The sequence below is a fragment of the Mustela erminea genome, chromosome 16 (assembly GCF_009829155.1).
Source record: "Mustela erminea isolate mMusErm1 chromosome 16, mMusErm1.Pri, whole genome shotgun sequence".
Taxonomy (NCBI): Eukaryota; Metazoa; Chordata; class Mammalia; order Carnivora; family Mustelidae; genus Mustela; species Mustela erminea.
Genome location: NC_045629.1, coordinates 51,768,144 through 51,788,753, shown reverse-complemented (window position 1 = coordinate 51,788,753; position 20,610 = coordinate 51,768,144). Strand labels below are relative to the sequence as shown.

General features: G+C 33.8%; 1 protein-coding gene across 44 annotated transcripts in view; it reads right to left on the bottom strand.

The window, feature by feature from the left end:
* The window catches only part of RIMS2 (regulating synaptic membrane exocytosis 2), a 594,152-nt gene that overhangs the window by 180,831 nt on the left and 392,711 nt on the right, over window positions 1–20,610 (bottom strand). For 21 of the 44 annotated variants that reach the window (XM_032316368.1, XM_032316370.1, XM_032316372.1 and 18 more), the window contains 2 exons: window positions 17,746–17,925; window positions 16,740–16,849 (listed from right to left, as the gene is read on the bottom strand). In XM_032316368.1, coding sequence (XP_032172259.1) covers window positions 16,740–16,849; window positions 17,746–17,925 — 290 coding nt within the window. Of the gene's footprint in view, window positions 1–15,869; window positions 15,903–16,739; window positions 16,850–17,745; window positions 17,926–20,610 lie in introns of all 44 variants that reach the window. The other 23 variants (XM_032316364.1, XM_032316365.1, XM_032316366.1 and 20 more) reach the window with 3 other exon arrangements.

The following is a 20,610-nucleotide window of genomic DNA, read 5'->3' as shown; positions in this document are numbered from 1 at the left end:
TACCACATTTAGTACTTTCATTAAATGACAGAAAAATTTATGTGCGGTGGGGTTATTTCAATGAAAACTATTAAGTTTGGTTTCACTGAATATGAGTTATCTGGCTTATCTAAAATTATCCAGAATTATTTGTAGTACTGTAAATTATGTTTAAATCCAACAAATATAATTCAGCACCTACTATAATTTGGGCATGATTAGGCACTGGGAATTTAACCACAAACAAAACAGACAAAAGTCCGTGTTCTCATAAAGTTTATATTCTAGTGGGAGAAATTAGATTAAACAGGATAAACAAATAAAATGTTTTGTCACTTATATCAGGGAGATCACAGACCTGTACCCCTGGGGATAAAAATATATGTTTATAAAAAATAAAAAAAATAAAAAAAAATAGCAAAAAAAAAAAATGTTTTGTCACTTAGATATTGGTAAGTGCTAAGAAGACAAACATGAAGTAGGTAAGAAAGAAATAAAATGTCCAGAGGGTGACAGATGTTTGAATAGGTTAGTCATAGAGTGCCTCACAAAGAAGACAAGTTTAAGTACAGAACTTGGAAAAGTAGGGGAGTTAGCCATATGGTTATTTGGGGAGAAGGCATTACAACCGGAAGAACAACACATGCAAATGTCCTGAGGTAAGAGCATGTCTGACATATTCTAGAAAAGCACGGTGAACTCTGACTGGAGCAGGGTGGATGAAGGGGAAAGTACTAGAAGATGAGGTTAAAGAGGTAATGAAATGGGAAGTGGGGGAGTATAGATCATGTAGGGCCTTATAAGTCATGTATCAAAAGATTTGCTGATCACAATGTAATCTCATAGCAGCATTCATAAATACTTAAGTATACACTTGGCTGTTTTTTATCCACATATTTCTACAACTATATTATAAGTAGCTGGTTACTGTCAATGTACATTTTAATCCCCATGAAGTTTTCACTATGTCATACAATAACTAAGAGTTTTGTTAGTTATTTATTAATAGTTGGTTATTTTGTTAGTTAAGATGGTGACATCCACCTTTGGACATTAAATAATGAAATATTAACATTTTATAATATTAACCTAAGGAAAACATAACTAGGGAAGTTGAAATCACTGTCAAAATGGAAAATATGCTATACTGCAACATCAAATATAGGGGATTTGGGATACATTATTGTTTTTGATTTTTGATTACTTACTATTTTTTGTTTTTATTTACTTACACTGTTAGAATCAACTGCATTAATTGTAAGGGTTTTCCAGTTCCTAAACCTAAAATAAATGTTATTAATAATAAGATGCTTTTTTTTCTGGCCCAACATAAATCAGCTTTTGTGAAGAAACAGACTCCTTGATTTGGGAGTATGAAAGTTACACTTAGATGTGTAGTTAACGCCCTGATTTTCTAATTGGGTGTTAATAAATAATCTGCTAAAGATGCAATATAGGACTCTGGAATGGTAAACAATCTAGATAAAGATACTATATTTCAATCAACTGCTAGTGGGAAGAACAGTCTTAAAACCTTTAGAGAATATATAGACTTTCTAATAAATTCCCAAACTCTAGGTTAAGCCCTCTTTAGTTATAGGAATAAACAAACTGTCTGTACCTTTAACCAAATTAACCTGATATCAAAAACCAACAGACTAATTTCTCTTTAGTTATAGGAATAAACAAACTGTCTGTACCTTTAACCAAATTAATCTGATATCAAAAACCAACAGACTAATTTCTCTGTTTGGGGAAAATAATAAACTCATTAAAACAAAGTATTTCTTGATTTTTGAAAAATCTGCACTTTTGGTCATCCACCGATATAATATGAAAGATTCAACAGGATTACAGAGTTATTCCTAAAATGTGCTAAAATCCTATACATTTGTCATCTTAAGGAGTTGTTTCATCACTTGATAGTTTCTGATGTTACAAAATAGAAGACATGCTATTCTGAAGTGAGACTGAGTATGCAGAAGTCGAAATGGCTTGTTTTGAAAATGGTATAGCCTATTTGTAAATTGGCAGAAAGCCCCTTAACACATAACATGTTTAATTTTTAAACACTTTCTTTGAGTTGACAAACATTTTAGTTGAAGAGAAGTTGTTTATAGTTATTTGTCTTGCGTTGACAGACTGACATTAGCAAGTATTTGTTGAAAATTATTATATGCCAGTAACAAAAGTACTCCATAACTATCAATTTATAAATGACAGCCAATATAACAATGAAAGAAGACCTAGATCAAGGCTATCAATGGTTGATTAAAAAATGTCACGGATAGGTTATTTGACTGAGCCAGGAATGCTGGCTTCTGGAACATTTCTGCTATTAACTATGTGTACAACCTTAGCCAAGGTTCAGAGCCTCTCTGGCCTCTTATATGTTATATTTGAAGTGAGAAATTTAGTCTTGAAAATTTGAAAGGTTATTTCCATCTCTAAAATTACCGAGTTGCTCTTGCTTCTTATTATTCTAGACTAGTCAGATTTTGTAGAAGAATACCTATACCAGAGATGATGAAATTAGGACACTGAGAGTATAGAATATTTTCTAAAAGTTCTAAATGTAATTATTTAAACCCTCTGTTAAAATTCAAATGTCTACTTTAAAAGTGAATTAAAGTTATAAAAAGAACAGAACTATTGACTCATTACTTCGTTTATCACCCAAAAACCCATGCTGAGAGCTACCTATATCTAGTTAGACCTCTTGGAATTATGAGCCATAGTATTAAAATGAAACTAGCAAACTAGTTTTGTATCAGGAAACTATTCAAATTGTCGGAAAGCTGTTTTAGACATACTAAACAAAAATAGCAAAAATACCACTGATGGAACACCTTAAAGAGAGTCTTTTCTGTTAAAGGACTATTGTGATAATTAAAAAAAAAAAATGAAAATGGTCTCCTTAATGTTAAATAATAATGAACTTAAAATTGAAATTTTAAGTATAAAGTGCTAGCATGATTCTGTACAACATACTACCCAAGATTAAAAAGTGAAAATCAAAGACGTATAATGTAATTAATCCGTAAGTATTACTTTGAAAGAATAGATGTCCAAGGGTGCAGACCAGGAATCCACTCAAGTACACACAAAAAGTTTGTTCTAGAAGGATAATTTTCTCTCTTTTTTAAAAATAACACTCTAATTGAGTATTTTAAAGTTGAATTCAGTAAATTTTCAGTTGTGAATTTAATTTGTAGATTGGAAAGCTTAAAGATTGATTTAATAAATATTAGATAATATGAAGAAGGATTTTACACATGAAGACTTAACCATGAAGTGAGCTTTTAGGTGACATTTAAGAAACCCAAGTCTTCAAAATAACTATTTCAGCGACTTTCCATCACTCCAGGTAGCCAATCCTATAAATGTTACAATTTAAAGAGCATAAATTCTTATGTTAATAAGACTATATTTGTATAATATATGCTTCGATTGCCTCCACACAGAGCATCATATTTAATCCTATAAAACACAAAAAGGACCTTCTATCAGGTGGTTGGTTTCTCCAGGTAAGAAAACAAAGAGCTGGTTATTAAGGGTAACTGACTAGTTCTCTAGTTTACAAACAATCTCACATTCATTACTTCATTTGATTCTCAAATGAAGTAATTGGGCATTTCATATTGGGCATAAAAGAAAGATGGTAAGATTTCTTTTTCTCAGATGAACTTAGGTTAAGGGCCTAGCGTTGGTACATAATAAAGACAGGCCCTGAGCCAAGGCCCAAAACCTGTGCTCTTACTCTAGTCTCCTATTGCTCTCCTAAGATCACATCATTTTTCAACAACAAATAGAAGATGGCTTTAGAATTATATTCAGGAAATCAGTGATGGTATGGCTTGAATAATGATTGAAGTACGCAGAAAGGTCTGAAGTAGAAGGAGTTTTTCACTAAATCTGATTAGCCAGTTGAGGCTTTGGAAATACAGAAGAAATAAAATGAGCAAAGGGGGAGAGGAAAGTAAAATAAGGAGAAATGGGCTCCGAGAAAGAAAGGGAAGATTAGGAAAAGAAATTTTAAAATATTTGTGTATAAGCACTTAACTTCTACAACTGATTCATTCAGGCTTGTGGATTTGAACGAGGAAGAAAATTTTTAAAATGCATTTCTTCTTCTTCTCCTCGCTCTAGTTCAAACCATCATAGTGGACTATTGAAAGACCTGAAATGGTCTTATGTCCTCTATCTTGTTTCTTTCAAGCCATCTTCCTCACTGTCACCGAATTACTATTCCATAATACAGATGTGACTGAAGGCATATCCTGCTAAAAACTGTATGATAAATCCCTTGCTATTCTATGGTATCCCTGAATTTCTCTCATATGATTTTTGGTCAAATCATCATTCATCTAAGTTGGCAAAGAATGCCATATTTAGGAAATATAAAATCCATTATTATCTAGATACAAATCAAATTTGGAAATTAAGACATGGGTATCTTACTTTCCTTGCCCTAGAAGCACTCACAGGAATACAGAGGCAGAAACACAAAGCCTGTCCACACCGTAAATGCTATCCAACCTCTAGAATGCTTCCAGACACAAGTATTCATTATAGATTGTCAAAATTCCTTTACTATTTTGGGTTCCTTTGTAACCTGTTTTTTCCCCCTCTTCTTTCTCCTTTCTTTCCTCTCTTCTTAGTCCGCAAGGTTAACTATGTTTGAAATAATGTAGGCAACTCTACATTGAGGCTCAAAGGGACAAAACATTTTTCCTTCTGTACATTTAGGAATATGATTTTTTAAAAGATTTTTTTATTTATTCATTTGACGGACAGAGGTCATAAGTAGGCAGAGAGGCAGGCAGAGAAAGAGAGAAAGGGAAGCAGGCTCGCTGCTGAGCAGAGAGCCCAATGCGGGGCTTGATCCCAGGACCCTGGGATCATGACCTGAGCCGAAGGCAGAGGCTTTAACTCACTGAGCCACCCAGGTGCCCCGGAACATGATTTTTTGATAGGTAGCAGGGTAGCATTTATTTCGTCTATCATCCTGACAGTGAATGACTCACCAACAGTCAATTAGAGGTTGCATCTGCTAAGTTTCCAAAACCAAACAAAATAAACAAATAACAGTAACAACATAGATAATAAATCAGAAACAAAACCATGAGACATTAGATTTCATTAGCTACATCTCCAAAAACACTTAGTTTCTGTAAAAAAAAAAAAAATTCTTATAGGATACTTGATTGTACAGAAGAGGAAACTAAGGTGCAGAGAAATTAGGAACTTTACCAGATGTCATATGCCTAGGAATAGAAATGAGCTTAGGAGCCAAGTATTGACTTCCAATGGAGTTCTCTAAACACTATAAAACTTGAAAAGTACTAATAATTTAAATAGTTCTGTTAGAGAAGAGTATTCTAAATATTTGCATATTGATTTTTATAAATGGATTAAAACCCTTAAAAATGCATTAGCATATTATATAATAACTAATGCTGTAACCTAATCTGATTTATTCCCCCGGTATTGCTTGTTATTCAAGCTATATGGTCAAGAACAGCATCTAGATGAATAATTTCCTAAAAGCTACTAAACCATATATATTGAATAAATAGTTCAGGTTTACTTTTATAATCAGGTGTGCTTTTACTTTAAATTGAAAGTTTTCACAGTTTGTGCTGAAAATACAAAATTGGAGCAAGATATTATGAGGAAATTTTACTAATCACCGCTAACATTTATATGGTACTTACTATTGAAAAGTATTATTCTGTACAATTTAAATATATCAAATTAGTTAAGAAAGTAAGTTTAGAGCATATCTAGATAGCAAGTAACACTATTTAGAGCAGACTAGTAGACTAGAGTTTGTTCAAGGCAGAATTCATCATTATCACTCTTCTAAGGTACCTAGTGTTCTACTGCATTTTTCAGCATCCATCTCCCACACCTGACTTTCTCCACTCACAGGCTCTATCTTGCTTCCTATGAAGATCTGTATGTACATGTGCACCCCAATGTTTATAGCAGCAATGTCCACAGTAGCCAAACTATGGAAAGAGCCTAGATGTCCACTGACAGATGAAGGGATAAAGATGTGGTACATACACACACACATACACACACACACACACACACACACACACACACACACACACACAGGAATATTATGCAGCCATCAAAACAATGAAATCTTGCCACTTGCCATGACATGGATGGAACTAGAAGGTATTATACTAAGCAAAATAAGTCAATCAGAGAAAGACAATTATCATATGATCTCACTGATATGAGGAATTTGAGAAACCAGACAGAGGGTTATAGGGGAAGGGAAGGAAAAATGAAACAAGACAAAACCAGGAAGGGAGACAAACCATAAGGGACTCTTAATCTCAGGAAGCAAACTGAGGATTGCCAGAGTGGAGGAGGTTAGGGAAGATGGCTGAGTGATGGACACTGGGTAGGGTGTGCTATGGTAGGTGCTGTGAATTGTGTAAGACTGATGAATCACAGACCTGCACCCCTGAAACAAGTAATACATTATATGTTAATAAAAAATAAAATAAAATTTTAAAAAGATCTGTATGTAATAATAGCTCAGGTCAGTCTCCTCAGAAATATTTACATTTCAGTGTTCTGGAAAGCCTAAAAGCTTCATATTATTAAAATAATTAAGCAGTGGCAGAATATGAACTAGGACAAGCAGTGGAATATCTTAGGCTGAAAACCTACCCAGAACCCCTCACAACTTACTTACCTCTTTATTTGTATATTTCACAGTCTCAAGCACTTTCTATAAGTGACATGCTACAAAATAATTTTACCAGCTCTGTTTTGTTATTCTCATTTTATTCTCATTGTTTTATCTTGGGATATCCCCAAAGCAGGGAACACATCTGATCTGTCAGTGTATCCTCAATAACCACCCAGTACAATTAGCTGAAAAAATTGCAGACATTGGTTGAACTGAACTAAGCCATTAGCTAATATTTAAAATAAAATAAATGGCTGAAACCCATGCAAGAAGATCACCATTTATCTGAAGAGGCAGGATACAGAAATGCATACTCTGGAAGTCAAGACTAGAGATCTGCTACTATGTAGATTGAAGAAAGCTGATTATCTCCTAGATTTCTATTCCTTTGTCAATGAAGAAAAGCAGCTTTATTAAAAGACTTATAAGTCTTCTTCTAAATCTAAAAGTATTGATTCTAAATCTAGGAGTGAAACCACAGAATACCAAGAGATACACTGGTAAACTACAGGGAGATGATTGGGGCCAGATGGTTCTAGAAAGCAAACCAAGAATCCAGACTCAGAAAACAAAACTCATGTTCATACCAAGTTTCCCATGTGTCCTGCATGCATTGTAGACCCATGATCTCTTCCCTCAGTTCCAGATTTTTATTTTTTTTTCCTTTACAGCCAAACTCTTTCAAAGGCATCTGTTATATTTACTGTCCCCCTTCTTTCCTCTTCTTTTAAATCCATGCTCCTCAGCCTTCATACGACTCCAACAAAACTGCCCTTAATGAAGGATAACTTGACGACGTCATACTTGCTAAATCGAGCGATGGTTTCACACTCAGTAGCTCTCTCTCGCCCACTGCAAGTACTTTCTTCACCTGTACTCAAAGGCACTGCGCTCCATGGTTTCCCTCCTAGTTCTGTCTCCTGCTTCTTCATCTTGTCAGCTCCCGAGTATGAGATAGTTCAGCGCAGGGTCCCTCAACCTCTTCCCTGGTTCTCTCAGTAATCTCAGGCAGACTCATGGTGTTCAACCTCTCTCTCTCTGAGGGTAACTCCCTAACAGTCCAAATCTCCAACTTGAAATCCAGACCACATTTTAAGTTGCCTATTTGACATCTTATCTTAGATATCCAGGAGGATCTCTAGCTTATATCCCAGACGGAGCCCCTGAAATGTTCCCACCAAACAATTCTTCTCAAGTTTTTTCTTCAGTTAGTAGAAACTCCCTATTCTCCCAGTTACACAGGCCCAAAGCTTGGATGTTATTGAATCTCTCTCTTTCATCCTATGAGGTAATTCTGTTGGCTCCATCCTTAATATCTATCCAGAATCCAACTACTCTTGTCACTACGATCTAAGCCACTGTCACCTCTTTCCTGGGTTATTGCAAAAGCCTTCCTGTTTCTTATCTCAATTCTTTCAGGTTAGCTTAACATGGCAATTAAACTTCGTTTATTTTATGAAACAAGATGGGATCAGGAGGGAGACAACCATAAGAGACTCTCAGTCTTGCAGAACAAACTGAGGGTTGCTGGGGGGGCGGGGGGGGGTCAGGAAAGGGTGGTGGAGTTATGGACATTGGTGGGGGGTGTGTGTACTGTGGTGAGTGCTGTGAAGTGTATAAACCTGGCGATTCACAGACATGTACCCATGGGGCTAAAAATTCATTTTATGTTTATAAAAAAAATTAAAAAAATAAAAATAAAAAAATAAAAATGTTAAAAAAAACACTTAGCTTATTTTAAAAAGAAATGGTATTATGTCACTGGAATCAAACCTTCCCATTTCATTCAGCAAAAACAAAATCCTAACATTGACTGATGGATGATACGAGTCACCTGCCGCAGCTCGTCCTGACCCAACTTACTACGATTCACCCTGCTTGCTTGGTCTCACTCAAGTTGACCTCTTCCTGGCTCTTCCAACAAGTCAAGTTGGCTCTCATCACAGAGCTTTCCTTCTTGCTATTCCCTCTGCCAGGAACACTCTTCTTTCCAGGCATTCAAGTGGTAACTCTGTCACTTTCTTGAGGTATCTGCTCAAATATTACCTTGATGGGAATACTTCTCAGAATGCATTATCAAGCATTATTTACCCTACTTTTTTGAAAATGATCCCATTATCCTGATGGAATTTTCGTTTTCATACGAAATTTCATACGAAATTTCATATCATATCAGTATATGATATGATTTGCTATATTCTTTTATTATTTGCTTGCTCCAATAAATGTAAGGATTATGAAGGCATGGAGCTTTGTTTGACAGGTACACTAGCATATTTCCAGCATCCAGAACAGAGACTAGAAGAGAGTAAGTGCCCAAAAATGATCTGTAGAATGAATGAATAAGTAAATGAAAGCAATTATTGGGGCGCCTGGGTGGCTAAGTGGGTTAAGCCTCTGCCTTTGGCTCGGGTTATGATCTCAGGGTCCTGGGATCGAGCCCCGCATCGGGCTCTCTGCTCAGTGGGGACCCTGCTCCCCCCTCCCCCGCCTTCCTCTCTGCCTACTTGTGATCTCCCTCTGTCAAATAAATAAATAAAATCTTTAAAAAAAAATGAAAGCAATTATAAATAGCTAGAAACTCACCAATTATGCTTAAGTCTTAATTTACATTGCTATTCTAGCTCGTTAAAGGTACGAAGAGCCAATGTATGTAAAGGGATTGGCTTAGGTACATTGTCATTTGAGAACTCTGAAGCCCATTCCACCTACCAAAGAGTCTAACCTTAATAAAGGGTTAATGGAGACACTCGGGCTGACTGATCACATATTTCACTAACTGAAAGGCAGCATACACTATTCCTATTCCAGAATGATATGTGGGCACGTCACAGAAGATGCAGCATAAAGCTATCTCTATCTTTATTATTTTCTCCCTTTGCATTTTAAACCAGAAGAGAAGATGATGATAAATCTATCACTCAATTCAATGTTTGGCCATTTCTAATACAAGGCTACAGCCAGAATTCATGGTTACCTCTATTTATTTATTTATTCCTCTGAATACATAAGTAAAGAAGGAATATAGTAACATCCCTCTAACTTATGGAATCTTCTCTAATCCACAAATATGCTTTAGCTAATTTAAAAACAACCTCTCACCTTAATCGTACTCATGAACTGTATTGTGAAATTCAACACAAACAGTAAATGTGTCTCTCCCAAAAGAAAACTGTGGAAGCAAAAATTAGATGCCTAGACCTTAAATAGAGGTGGGCCATCTATGTAACCTATGTAGGATTAATCTATATAATAATAGTGATGCTTTGCAGTAATGAGGATCTTTATGTACATGAAAAAAATATACTAATAATGAGTGGGAGTAACTCAACAATCATTGTCAGTAGAACCTTTACATGCAAGATCAAAGGAATAACAAGAGTGGGGAAGAGTTTAGAGGTGAAAGGCTTAACAGTGTTCATGGTCAACTAGAGCTCAGGAAGCCCAAAACACCTGCTCAGAGTACTTCCTCTGCTGTAGTATTTACCTTGGTGTCCTCCTATGAAGTCCTTATTCTTTTGATACATTTAAACTTACTCAAATAAAAAAAAATGGCATGAAATGTTCTTAAAATTTGTTGCATTCTAACAATTGACTGAACATTTAAGAAGAGATATCTACTTTTCTGATCACTGATATAAATTTCAGTACATATAAACATATCCTTTTGTAGGTACAAAGCAGAAATCATGGAGGCTAAAATGTAGATAAAAATGACAACTATGTAAATGCACACTGAAAGCTTATGTAAATTTTCATTGTTTTATGGAGAATGTTAATATTTTATAATACTTGATTTCATTTTATTTATTTAGTTACATTATTTTCACCTTTTTAACCTATAATATCCTAGCATATTTTAAGAATTTTATGTTGGAAGGGGTGTTAATTAATACTCCATAGTAAGAAAAATTATAAAATTATTTTAGTGCTAATTAAATATCACACAGAACAGTGTAGACGTTATTTATAACAAATGAAGACAGGGAAGTATATAATCAAGACTAAAAGACATTTTATAAAGCAACTGAAGCAAAAAGTATTCATTTTTTAATTTGGCCCCATAACAAAGGCAAATTGTTATAATACAGAGAAATTTTAGAACATTGTTTTTTTTATATAACTATGTTAAAATGCTGACATTCTGAGCTAATTCTGATTATCAATTATTATAAAACATATACAGTCCCTGTTGTTTTTGACAGAACTTAGTTGTGCTGGGTTATAGAATTAAGTCACCAATAATCATAAGAAAACTAAATCTAAGTATTGAAGTTGATCATCTTTTTTACTCACTCAGGCAATGTATTAATTCATGTGTATAAAACTGAAAAATCTACAAATATTGTAGGTGTTTATTTAATATTATTAAACTAAATTAAGTTCATATCATTTTCTAATTTAAAAGTCTGCTTAAAATATTTTTTAAATCACTCAGTTTTAAAACAATTTCTGGATTGAAAAATATCTATGTTGTGTTTTTCACGAGGCAACTTGACCAACACTTTCTCCCTCAGAATCTTAACATGACCAAGAAAGCCAAACTTCTGACTTAAATGACACACATTTCCATAGAATAGGATTGTACTAGGATATTTATATCTATTTAATCTAAGAAAGTATATTCACACACATCACAAACATCAAAAATGAGTGTCTAATATATAGAAAGGCACTATTAACTTCATATTAGACTTGCCTTTTTTCCCAATATTAGGTGGGCTTGGTGTTTCTCCCTCATTGTCTTTTAACATTGAAAACAGACAATAGTGGTTAATAATTAAGGTCACTAACAATCCAAATAAAAACCAAGCACACCACAAAAGATGCAATCACACACTAGGGAAACAAATTCATGCATTAAACATGACTTCTCACACTAATGAACACAAGAGTAAAGTATATCCTTCCCATCCTCTGAGAAAAGTAATAAAAACAAAAAATAAAATGAAGAATAGTCATTTTATAATAAGTCAGAAAGATTATAGTTATGGTTTTATACTAATTTGACAATTGATATATTCACTAATGAAGTTAATTTTGAGGATAGGAGACAAACTGCTTCAACAAATAGGCTTTATCTTAAGGAAGTGAAAAATAAATAAAAATATTAACTACCACTGAAGCCCCCAAACTTATAATTTCTTAAAAAATGACTTTCCTCTGGAAGCCAATTCATGAACAGTGTGAAAGCATTTCACCACTCATATGGACTAAAATGAGACATATAGGAATGGGCAAATAGGAAAACATTAATTGCACAGCTAAATTAAAATTAAATTCATTTTTTATGCTATTCTCTAAACATGTGATTCCTATAGCATTGCAGGAAAATGGAAGATGCATGACATTCTAGTAGTTAGAATACTAGATATTCAGAACAGAGATAGTTCCACATTTCTAGAAATGTGCAGCTAAATTTGCCTTTATTTTCAAGGTCAGACACATTCTGATGATTATTCTTATCTTTATGATATTAAAAATAGTTACTGGTAATCAGGAACTGCAACTTAAGAGGTCTTGCGTCTTATACTGTAAATACTGAGACAATGCATCCGGGAAAATACATGTTATGCACAATATCCGTAAGGACATTGCTTCACACAGTGGAAAAGGAGAGAATGTAAGGCACATGAAGTACGCTCTACTGTTCATGAAAGAAAAGTGATGATTTAAACATGATAAAATTAGGACCACAGTCATTCTTCATTGTTCAGTCTTGTTCAGTCTTCACTGTTAAATCTTTTTAAACTGACATCTTAAGAAAAGACTAGGATTCAATTCTGCGTTTCAAATAAAAATAGTGAAAATCTGATAAAAGAATTTAATAAAATAAAAAAAATTGATAAAAAAGTATTAATACATTGACTGATTATGTAATATTTGAAGTTTTAAAATCCTTTCAGGAACACGCTGACAAAGAAAGTGGCAAAAATTATGACATGTAAATATAATAAGGACTTTAAAAAAAAACAACACCAGAATGGAGGCCCTCCCCTCAGAAGATGGAATGTTTAGTAAGAAATTATGATTGTCAATAAATATTAGAACACTATTGAGCTGGGATGAAGAACAGGAATATATGGCTAATTGTTCTTATTTTAGGAAAAGAATTTATGAAGAAAATTGTGATAGTCTCTAAAAGTTTTAATAGAATTTATATTCTACTCTACTTTACTTGTAATTTACCTCTACAAAACCAAATTCTTTAGGGAAGAAGCTAGGACTGCAATGTGTTACTCAGTGTAACCCAGAGTAGGAACTCAGTTTTTAATAAATAAATGAATTGAATACAGAGTTGGGGTAAAGGATAGGCATGAATTTGATCAGAGGCATTGTCTATAATTTTAGTTTGATTTAAATACTGAAGAACATGTTCAGATGGATAAATTAAACATTCTGGTAAGTTATCTTGATTAGATAGCTTATGTAATATTTCTCCATTAATAAAATTAGGCAATGTATTTAAAAGTCAGTACTGAAAACGTTCTTTATTGTGCATTTATAAATTTGGAGCCCAACATCTTATATGAAATGGAAAAGTCATACTTCTAAAAAATTCAGTTACTTATTTTAGACACACAGTCTGACAGACCTGCCTTGACCTCTTCACCCTGCTTTTCTCCCCACTGCTCCTCCACATGCCCAGTCTCTTCATTAACTTCTGTATTTGCACAAGTGAAGAAAAAAACAAGACCAGATATGTATATTTGTTACTTTTGGTGACCAAAAATTTCGAACTATTCATGATACAATGAGTGATTATAGGGAGACTAAAAGATTATTTTTAATGAATTTCTGACAAGTTATGGAAGTAAATAAATAGTCTATTAATAAGTTATCATACTACCTTCTTTTATGATGGCTCTGATTTGTAAAAGAGAAATTGTAGCCTCTAAAATATTTACGGTATATGATAGCTGTGTAAAGTAGGCAAAATACTTTGTCTATAAGCTTGATACATTCTTAGAAAAATAACGTTACATATCTTTTCTTCTACAGAACCAAAAAAAATATTATAAACTCTCTTTTATTTTCACAAAATGACAGTACCTCAAAGTTAAGAGAAAATTTTTAAAAATATTAATGCTTTAACTGTTGTTTAGTACATTGTACTCTTCTTATATTGTTCTTATTTTTTCTGGTTCTCAAAGAGATGATAACCAATACTGTACCATCATGAAAACCAACATAGCCAACGTTTAAATTCACTTAATTAACAGGCTAAAATATAACCAAAATTAAAAGGAATTTAAGTAGGAATTGTTCATTTTTTAGCTGTTGAACAGGATGAGAAAAATAATCACGTCATTACTTTGATTTTGAAATAATGCCATTAAATTAGAAGTTCTGACAACGTTTCAAGAGATAATCCAAATATAATTTGATGTAGACCACCAACTGACAGCCTATTTTGGATTATGCATCTTTAACTTCAGTTGGAATTCGAAAACTTCTAAAAGAGGTATTTTTGTCCCCAATTAAAGCAAAGAAAATTACACAATTACGTATCTGCTCAAGTCTTCATATCAACATTCACAAAAACACTGCTGAAATCATTCATACATTCAAGCAAAACAAAACAAACAAAAAATCCTTTTATCTCATACTGGAAATGATAAGGGCAGTTTTAGCTCTCCTTCCTTTTACTTATAAAAAAAATCACAGTGAAAGGGGACATTAAAAGAAAACTTTTTAAAAAAAATATATTCTATAGGGCATATAGAATGTTAGTTGACAAGCCCATTAAAAAATTCCTCAACCCCGACTTTCAGCTTTAGCTCTATGCTGACTTTCTGGTAAGTTTATTATTACAAAGAACAGAACTCACATCTCAACAGACTATTGTTATAAAAGATATTAAAACTGAATTTTTAAAAAATTATAACATAAAATTATTTCTGACATCACATGCCAACAAATGAAGTCAAAACTCTGTCTTTAAAAGTCCTGGGGAGACAAAGAATATTTCATACACATCACACAACTTTCTTTCGGTAAAGTACTTTTAAAATTATGTAACCCATTCTAATGCAAATAATTAAGAACTACAAAAATTCTGCTGTAATCTTGCCAGACAGCATAAGAAACCATTAGTCATAATAGCACAGAGTTGTTTAAAATCATGGTACATATTATAGAGAAAACCTCAATACCGAAGTCCATAAATCATTCAGTAACTAACAAGAACACAGCTGTTCCAAGTTATATAAGGCAATAAAATAATGCTGCTCAAATGCGGTGCACTTAAAATTTTGTTACAAATAGCTTATAGAAATTTTAATAGAAAACGCAATTTAATATAAACATCTATAGAATGACGAGATTCTTTTAGGAATACATTGTACACTATTTGAAGTAGCTTTTCAGTTTTTAAACAATGTTTCATGCATTCATTCAACAAACATTTATTGAGGGCCTGTAATGGGCCAGGCATTATTCTATGTGCTGGAAATTCATAAATAAATAAAACGGTTAACAATTCTTTAAACTTACTAGGTTAAATTTAGAATTCTTTCATTGGCAGAGGAATTTTTATGATTTAGTAAATGTATGACACTCCACATATCATGATTCAATATTTTCTCTTGAGTCATAACGTAGTGTTGATAGTAAAACTGTACATGTTTAACTTTGGTATACTGTAAGCGGTCTTGGTACAACATGAAAAGTGATGCAGGAAATACAAACCACAATCGCTATCTAATTCAACAACTTTCTTTTCTAGAAAGTCAAATTTAATGACTGAGAGATCATCATAAATACGAAATGAAATATATGAGGATAAGTATCACTAGACTGGGTGTACATCTTTGGTGATATAAACACAGACTGCAATTGATGTCTTTGGTTAAAGTCTTGCACAACATACAGATTTCTGCTTGAAAGGCACATTAAAATTTTTAAAAAACAGAACATTCTATCTTGGCATTTAAAGGAAGTTCCACTCTGCATTCTTAAGGAAACAAATCAAAGAAATTTAACTCCTTGGTGTAATTTCTAAGTAAAACCAAAGCTGAATACTTTACCAAAAATGATAAAAGAAAATCATTTTACTCTCCATAAAAGTCTATACCATGGACGGACATCAATTGCAGTTGGGTTTATTTTTGCTTGAATAGCCCCCCAAAAAGGCTGTCAGCACAAAACAAACCCTCCTTTATGTACAGACCTTCATAAGGTTCTATCTCCTTGACTCCATTGTCTAGGAAAAACAAAATAAAAACAAAACAAAAAAGGGAACCAAAGCACAGGGGTTAAAAACAACAGAAATTTCCAAAGGCATAAAATGTATGTATCATCTATTAAAGAAAAGTTAAATGGTGATTTAAGTATATATACATAAATATATATGTTTTTTTTTTTGGCAAAGCACATCCAGTTACTAAATAAAGGGACCATTTAAAAAAATGAGGTTAAAAATTATTATATTCTATCATCCATGCTTTTAGAGGTCCTTTATCTAAGGATTTATAGATGTTTGGGGAGTATGCTCATCTGTGTATAAATAAATAGTGCTTCTTATGCAAAAATTTGAAAGTATTAAAAATATCAGTACAACATGCATCTTTCTTTGTATATTCATGATTACCTTTTCTCTGGTACTCCAGTTTTGAGAAGGATCACCATTGTTGTGCATCAGCTAACCAGTCCTTTGCAGTGTGTGAAAATTGATTTGGCTAGTTACTAATAAACTTTATGTAACTATCAACAATTACATACACTTAGTTGTAGCAAAGAAATAGCATCCCACTGCTTATCTAAGAGCATTAAGTTTACTTTTAAAAATGCATTTATTCAAATTTTGAAAATGTGCAAAAGCAATAACAGGAGGTCATTTTCCCTCCAAATATTACAAATTTTAACTGCAAAATATATAATAATTATCAATATATTTATAACTATAACTACTAGCAAATGCGGCTAAGGCGTTCAATTAACAAAAGAAGAACACTAACACAGAAGTAGTAAAAAAAATATCTTGATTCACCTTAGCTTCCGTGTGTATTTCCTACATGACATAATTAGAAATAAAACTTACTTCTCTCCAATGTTCCCTTTGGCGGAAGTTGTGGAAGTTGTCGGCCCCTTCGTCCTGCCACTGGAGTACTTGACGGGCTGGTTTGGACAGACCCAGTACGAGGATGAGACCTACAAGATACACCATCGATGCTCATTTTCAGTAGGATGAATGAAGTCATTTGAATACATTTGGTTCATATGATAGTGTGCAAATGCAATTTTAAAAGAGGTATAGCTGCTGATTAAAAGGTTAGGAAAGTAGGACAAAATATGGATATTTGAATGATTGTCGAAAGATGTTTCTACTTTTGTGTCATATGCATACACACACACAGATACATGCACATAAAATACTACAGTAACGTCCATGGAATTGTTCATGTAAATTAGTATTCTATCCATACGAAAACAACAGGAGAGCTCTGCAGCTCAAAAAATGAGAGGTAATGTTTTACATTTCTTTCTACCAGATTTCAAATTCTCAACACTAACCTCCCTCCCTTGATGCAAGGAGATTTTTACTCAGGCTTATATTAGATATCCCTTTATTAGAAAATATCTCATGATACCATAACTAAAACCCTGAACAATTCAGAATTCAACTAAAGATACTGGTTGACATGTGATCTTAGTATTGATAGAAAGAAACAAAAAGCTAGTTTTAGTTATTGTCATTACGATGATTATTCCAAAATTGATGTCTAATGGACACAAACAATTTCTCATTCTGTAGGAGAAGAACATGAGAGTTATGAGGTGCATTATGGGGGGATTTACCCAGGACTCCTGATCAATGAGAAATCACACAACAAATGTGGTCAGGACAGTTAAAAACAAATTACAATGGTAGCCACACACTATTATATCCGCTGAATATAAATAGTGTGCTTACACTGAAAAGGTTAGTATCGATCGTTACTAGTGATCAGCCAAGGATGAGAGAAGAGACCATTTAGCTGCTGGGAAAATAAATAGGTGTGCTGGTGGGGCAAAGGGGAGGTTAGTCTGATTGATTTATCTTTCACCTCGATAAGGCAGGTGAAGGAGGGGCAGATCTTCCAGTCATTAATGAAGGCATCGACCTCATGAGGTTTGTGTCAGGACGCTCAGTGGATCGGGAGCGGGTGGTGGTCCGCTCTAGGAGAGGCCGTTGTTCTGTTGATCTGGATCTGTGATATGGCTGTCTATCTGCTGCTTCACAATCCCTGAAACGTTAGTCAGAAAGCAGCTCAGTTGATCTTTAGTGCCCTTCTGCTATTTGGTTATGATGCATCAAATCGATTTTGAAAAAGGTCATTGTTTAAAATCATCGAATTTGTAAAAACATATTCTGAGCGGTTCTCACTACACTTCTTCAGCATTTCTAAGGAAACCACAATCTGCTTTTGGCAGCAAGTCCCAACGAAGAGAATAGGAGTTGCTCAGTTATTGTCAGCGACAAACGAAACTGCTGGCTTTCCAGAATGAACTCCCTACGTGGAACCGGTGACATATGTGGAGTAGTCTATTTCGAGGAATGCAATGGTTTTTCCTAACGTTCCCAAAAGAGTGAAGGAAACCCTATAAGCATTAATTCTAAAGACCCGAAGGCAGTTCGGGTTTTTCTCATTCTGTAGGCCATAAAAAGGCCTTTTGCACAAACACAATATATTGATGCACTCAAACATTCCAACAAAAGAATCAAAACGTTGTAAGAAAACACTGCAACCTTGCAGGCTGTAGCCATATTTCAACACACCGTCCACAAGAACAAGCACAGACAACTGGTTAATCTGCCAATCTCCGCCACCTATCTCAGGGTACTTCAGCAACGCCAACAGATATCGCTCAGCAAAGTATTTCTCGGTTGAAATAGTAATGCTTCTGAAACAATGTGATCTTGACCACAAACAAGACCAATATCAAAACCTAATCCTTGTTGAAAGACATATACTTAAATTTCGGGAACCCATCATTACTGACTTTTGTATCCCTGGACCCTAGCACGCTTTGAACACCTAACACGTGATAGGATAATGTTTTCTAACACGAGCCCCACTACCTGTGAGACATCCCTAAGAACAGTCATTTGGCTTGAGAACTCTAAGGTTAACACTTAGGCCATATTATACTTCAGATTAAACTGTGACCTACCATCTAGTTTTAACTACAGTAATGGAAATGCTTACATATTATGGACTGTAAAAACAAACATTACTCTCTCCCAAGACTAATGTAAACAACTTTCATTTTACCTACACCTTCTCCCAATCTTATTTTTGATAATGAAAAACGCGGGCCATTAAAGAAAAATAAGAAAAGAAAGGGCACAATTTCCTACATGTAACTAATTGTATAGCACATAATTTTAGACCAGCAGGAATGAGATTAGATGACTTTAGGAGGTGAATGCTGGGTTTATTCTACAATATATCTTGTGATTCTCTTACACTTTAAATTCACAAGGTAATACATAAATCAAACCATTTTAAAAAAATATTTTAAAATGCATGTGCCATGATATGATTCATTTCCTAAGATTAATTTAGTATTTTTAATTTTTTTATTGTGTTATGTTAGTCACCATACAATACAACATTAGCGTTTGATGTATTGTTCCATGAATCATTGTTTGCATATAACACCCAGTGTTCCATGTGATCTATGTTTTTATGTAAGTATATCCAGGATATGTCAAAAAAGCTGACATATACAAAGTGTAAATACATACACAATATTCAATTACTTTCAAAGAGAGATCTAAAAAAGGCAACCTGATGTATAAAAATTCATAATTCTATTTTTTTGTTTCTGAAAAACTATTTGAGAGAGAACACTTTTCTTTAAAAATAAATGTGCTAAATACTATTTTAAATGTTTTTGGTTGTACATATCTTTGCATAGTTTCATCACAGTCTATAAGCAGAAGCAAAGGAATACATATATATCTTAGATTCCTTAAAACCCATTTTTTTGGGGGGATGCCTGGGTGGCTCAGTTGGTTGGACGACTGCCTTCGGCTCAGGTCATGATCCCGGAATCCCGGGATCGAGTCCCGCATCAGGCGCCCAGCTCCATGGGGAGTCTGCTTCTCCCTCTGACTTTCTCCTCGCTCATGTTCTTTCTCACTGTCTCTCTCTCAAATAAATAAATTTTTTTAAAAAAACCATTTTTTTGGGTAAATACCGATCTTTACCTTATTTTCAGATTTCCTATTATCTTAAGGTAATAATAAACTTTTCTTACTATATGACATGTACTGACAAAATGTTGTGGAATGTTTATGACTATCGCAGCAAAAAATCAGGCTAATCTTTCCTGTATTTATGCAAAATTTGATCTCTTCTGATTCCATCAAGCAATTTTCCAAGTGAAAACTAAGATAATAGGATATACGCTTTTACTTCTTTGACACTATCTTTTAAATAATTGAAATACATGATTGTGACTGAAATCCAGAGAATTATTTCAAATTTGTTGCTATGTCCTTTAAAGGATACTGTCACTTATAAAGCCAACAAGCCACGCTTTAGGAAATATCCTTAGAAAAATTTCTCTTTGGTGGAAAAGTTGTTTGAAGACTATGTCGATATTTTAAATTTTGCTTGTATTTCTTCTCTCCATTTTCATAAGTAATATGAATTATATGATTTCCACAGTGTGAAGGAAAACTGGTTAATAAGTGAAACACAGACACACACAAAAACCCACAGTAGAAGGTAGCAATTTCCTAAAATGTCCACCATAGTTAAAGGGAATGAAAAGCTACCATATTTTAAACTTAGATCACACAACAGAAGACCAACACAGGCTCCCGCTCCCACAATCGGGTACGGATAAGCCTTATAAGGAAGAATGAAGACAATTACTGAGAAAATTGAAAGCAACAATGCCTAGGTCTTACCTATAAT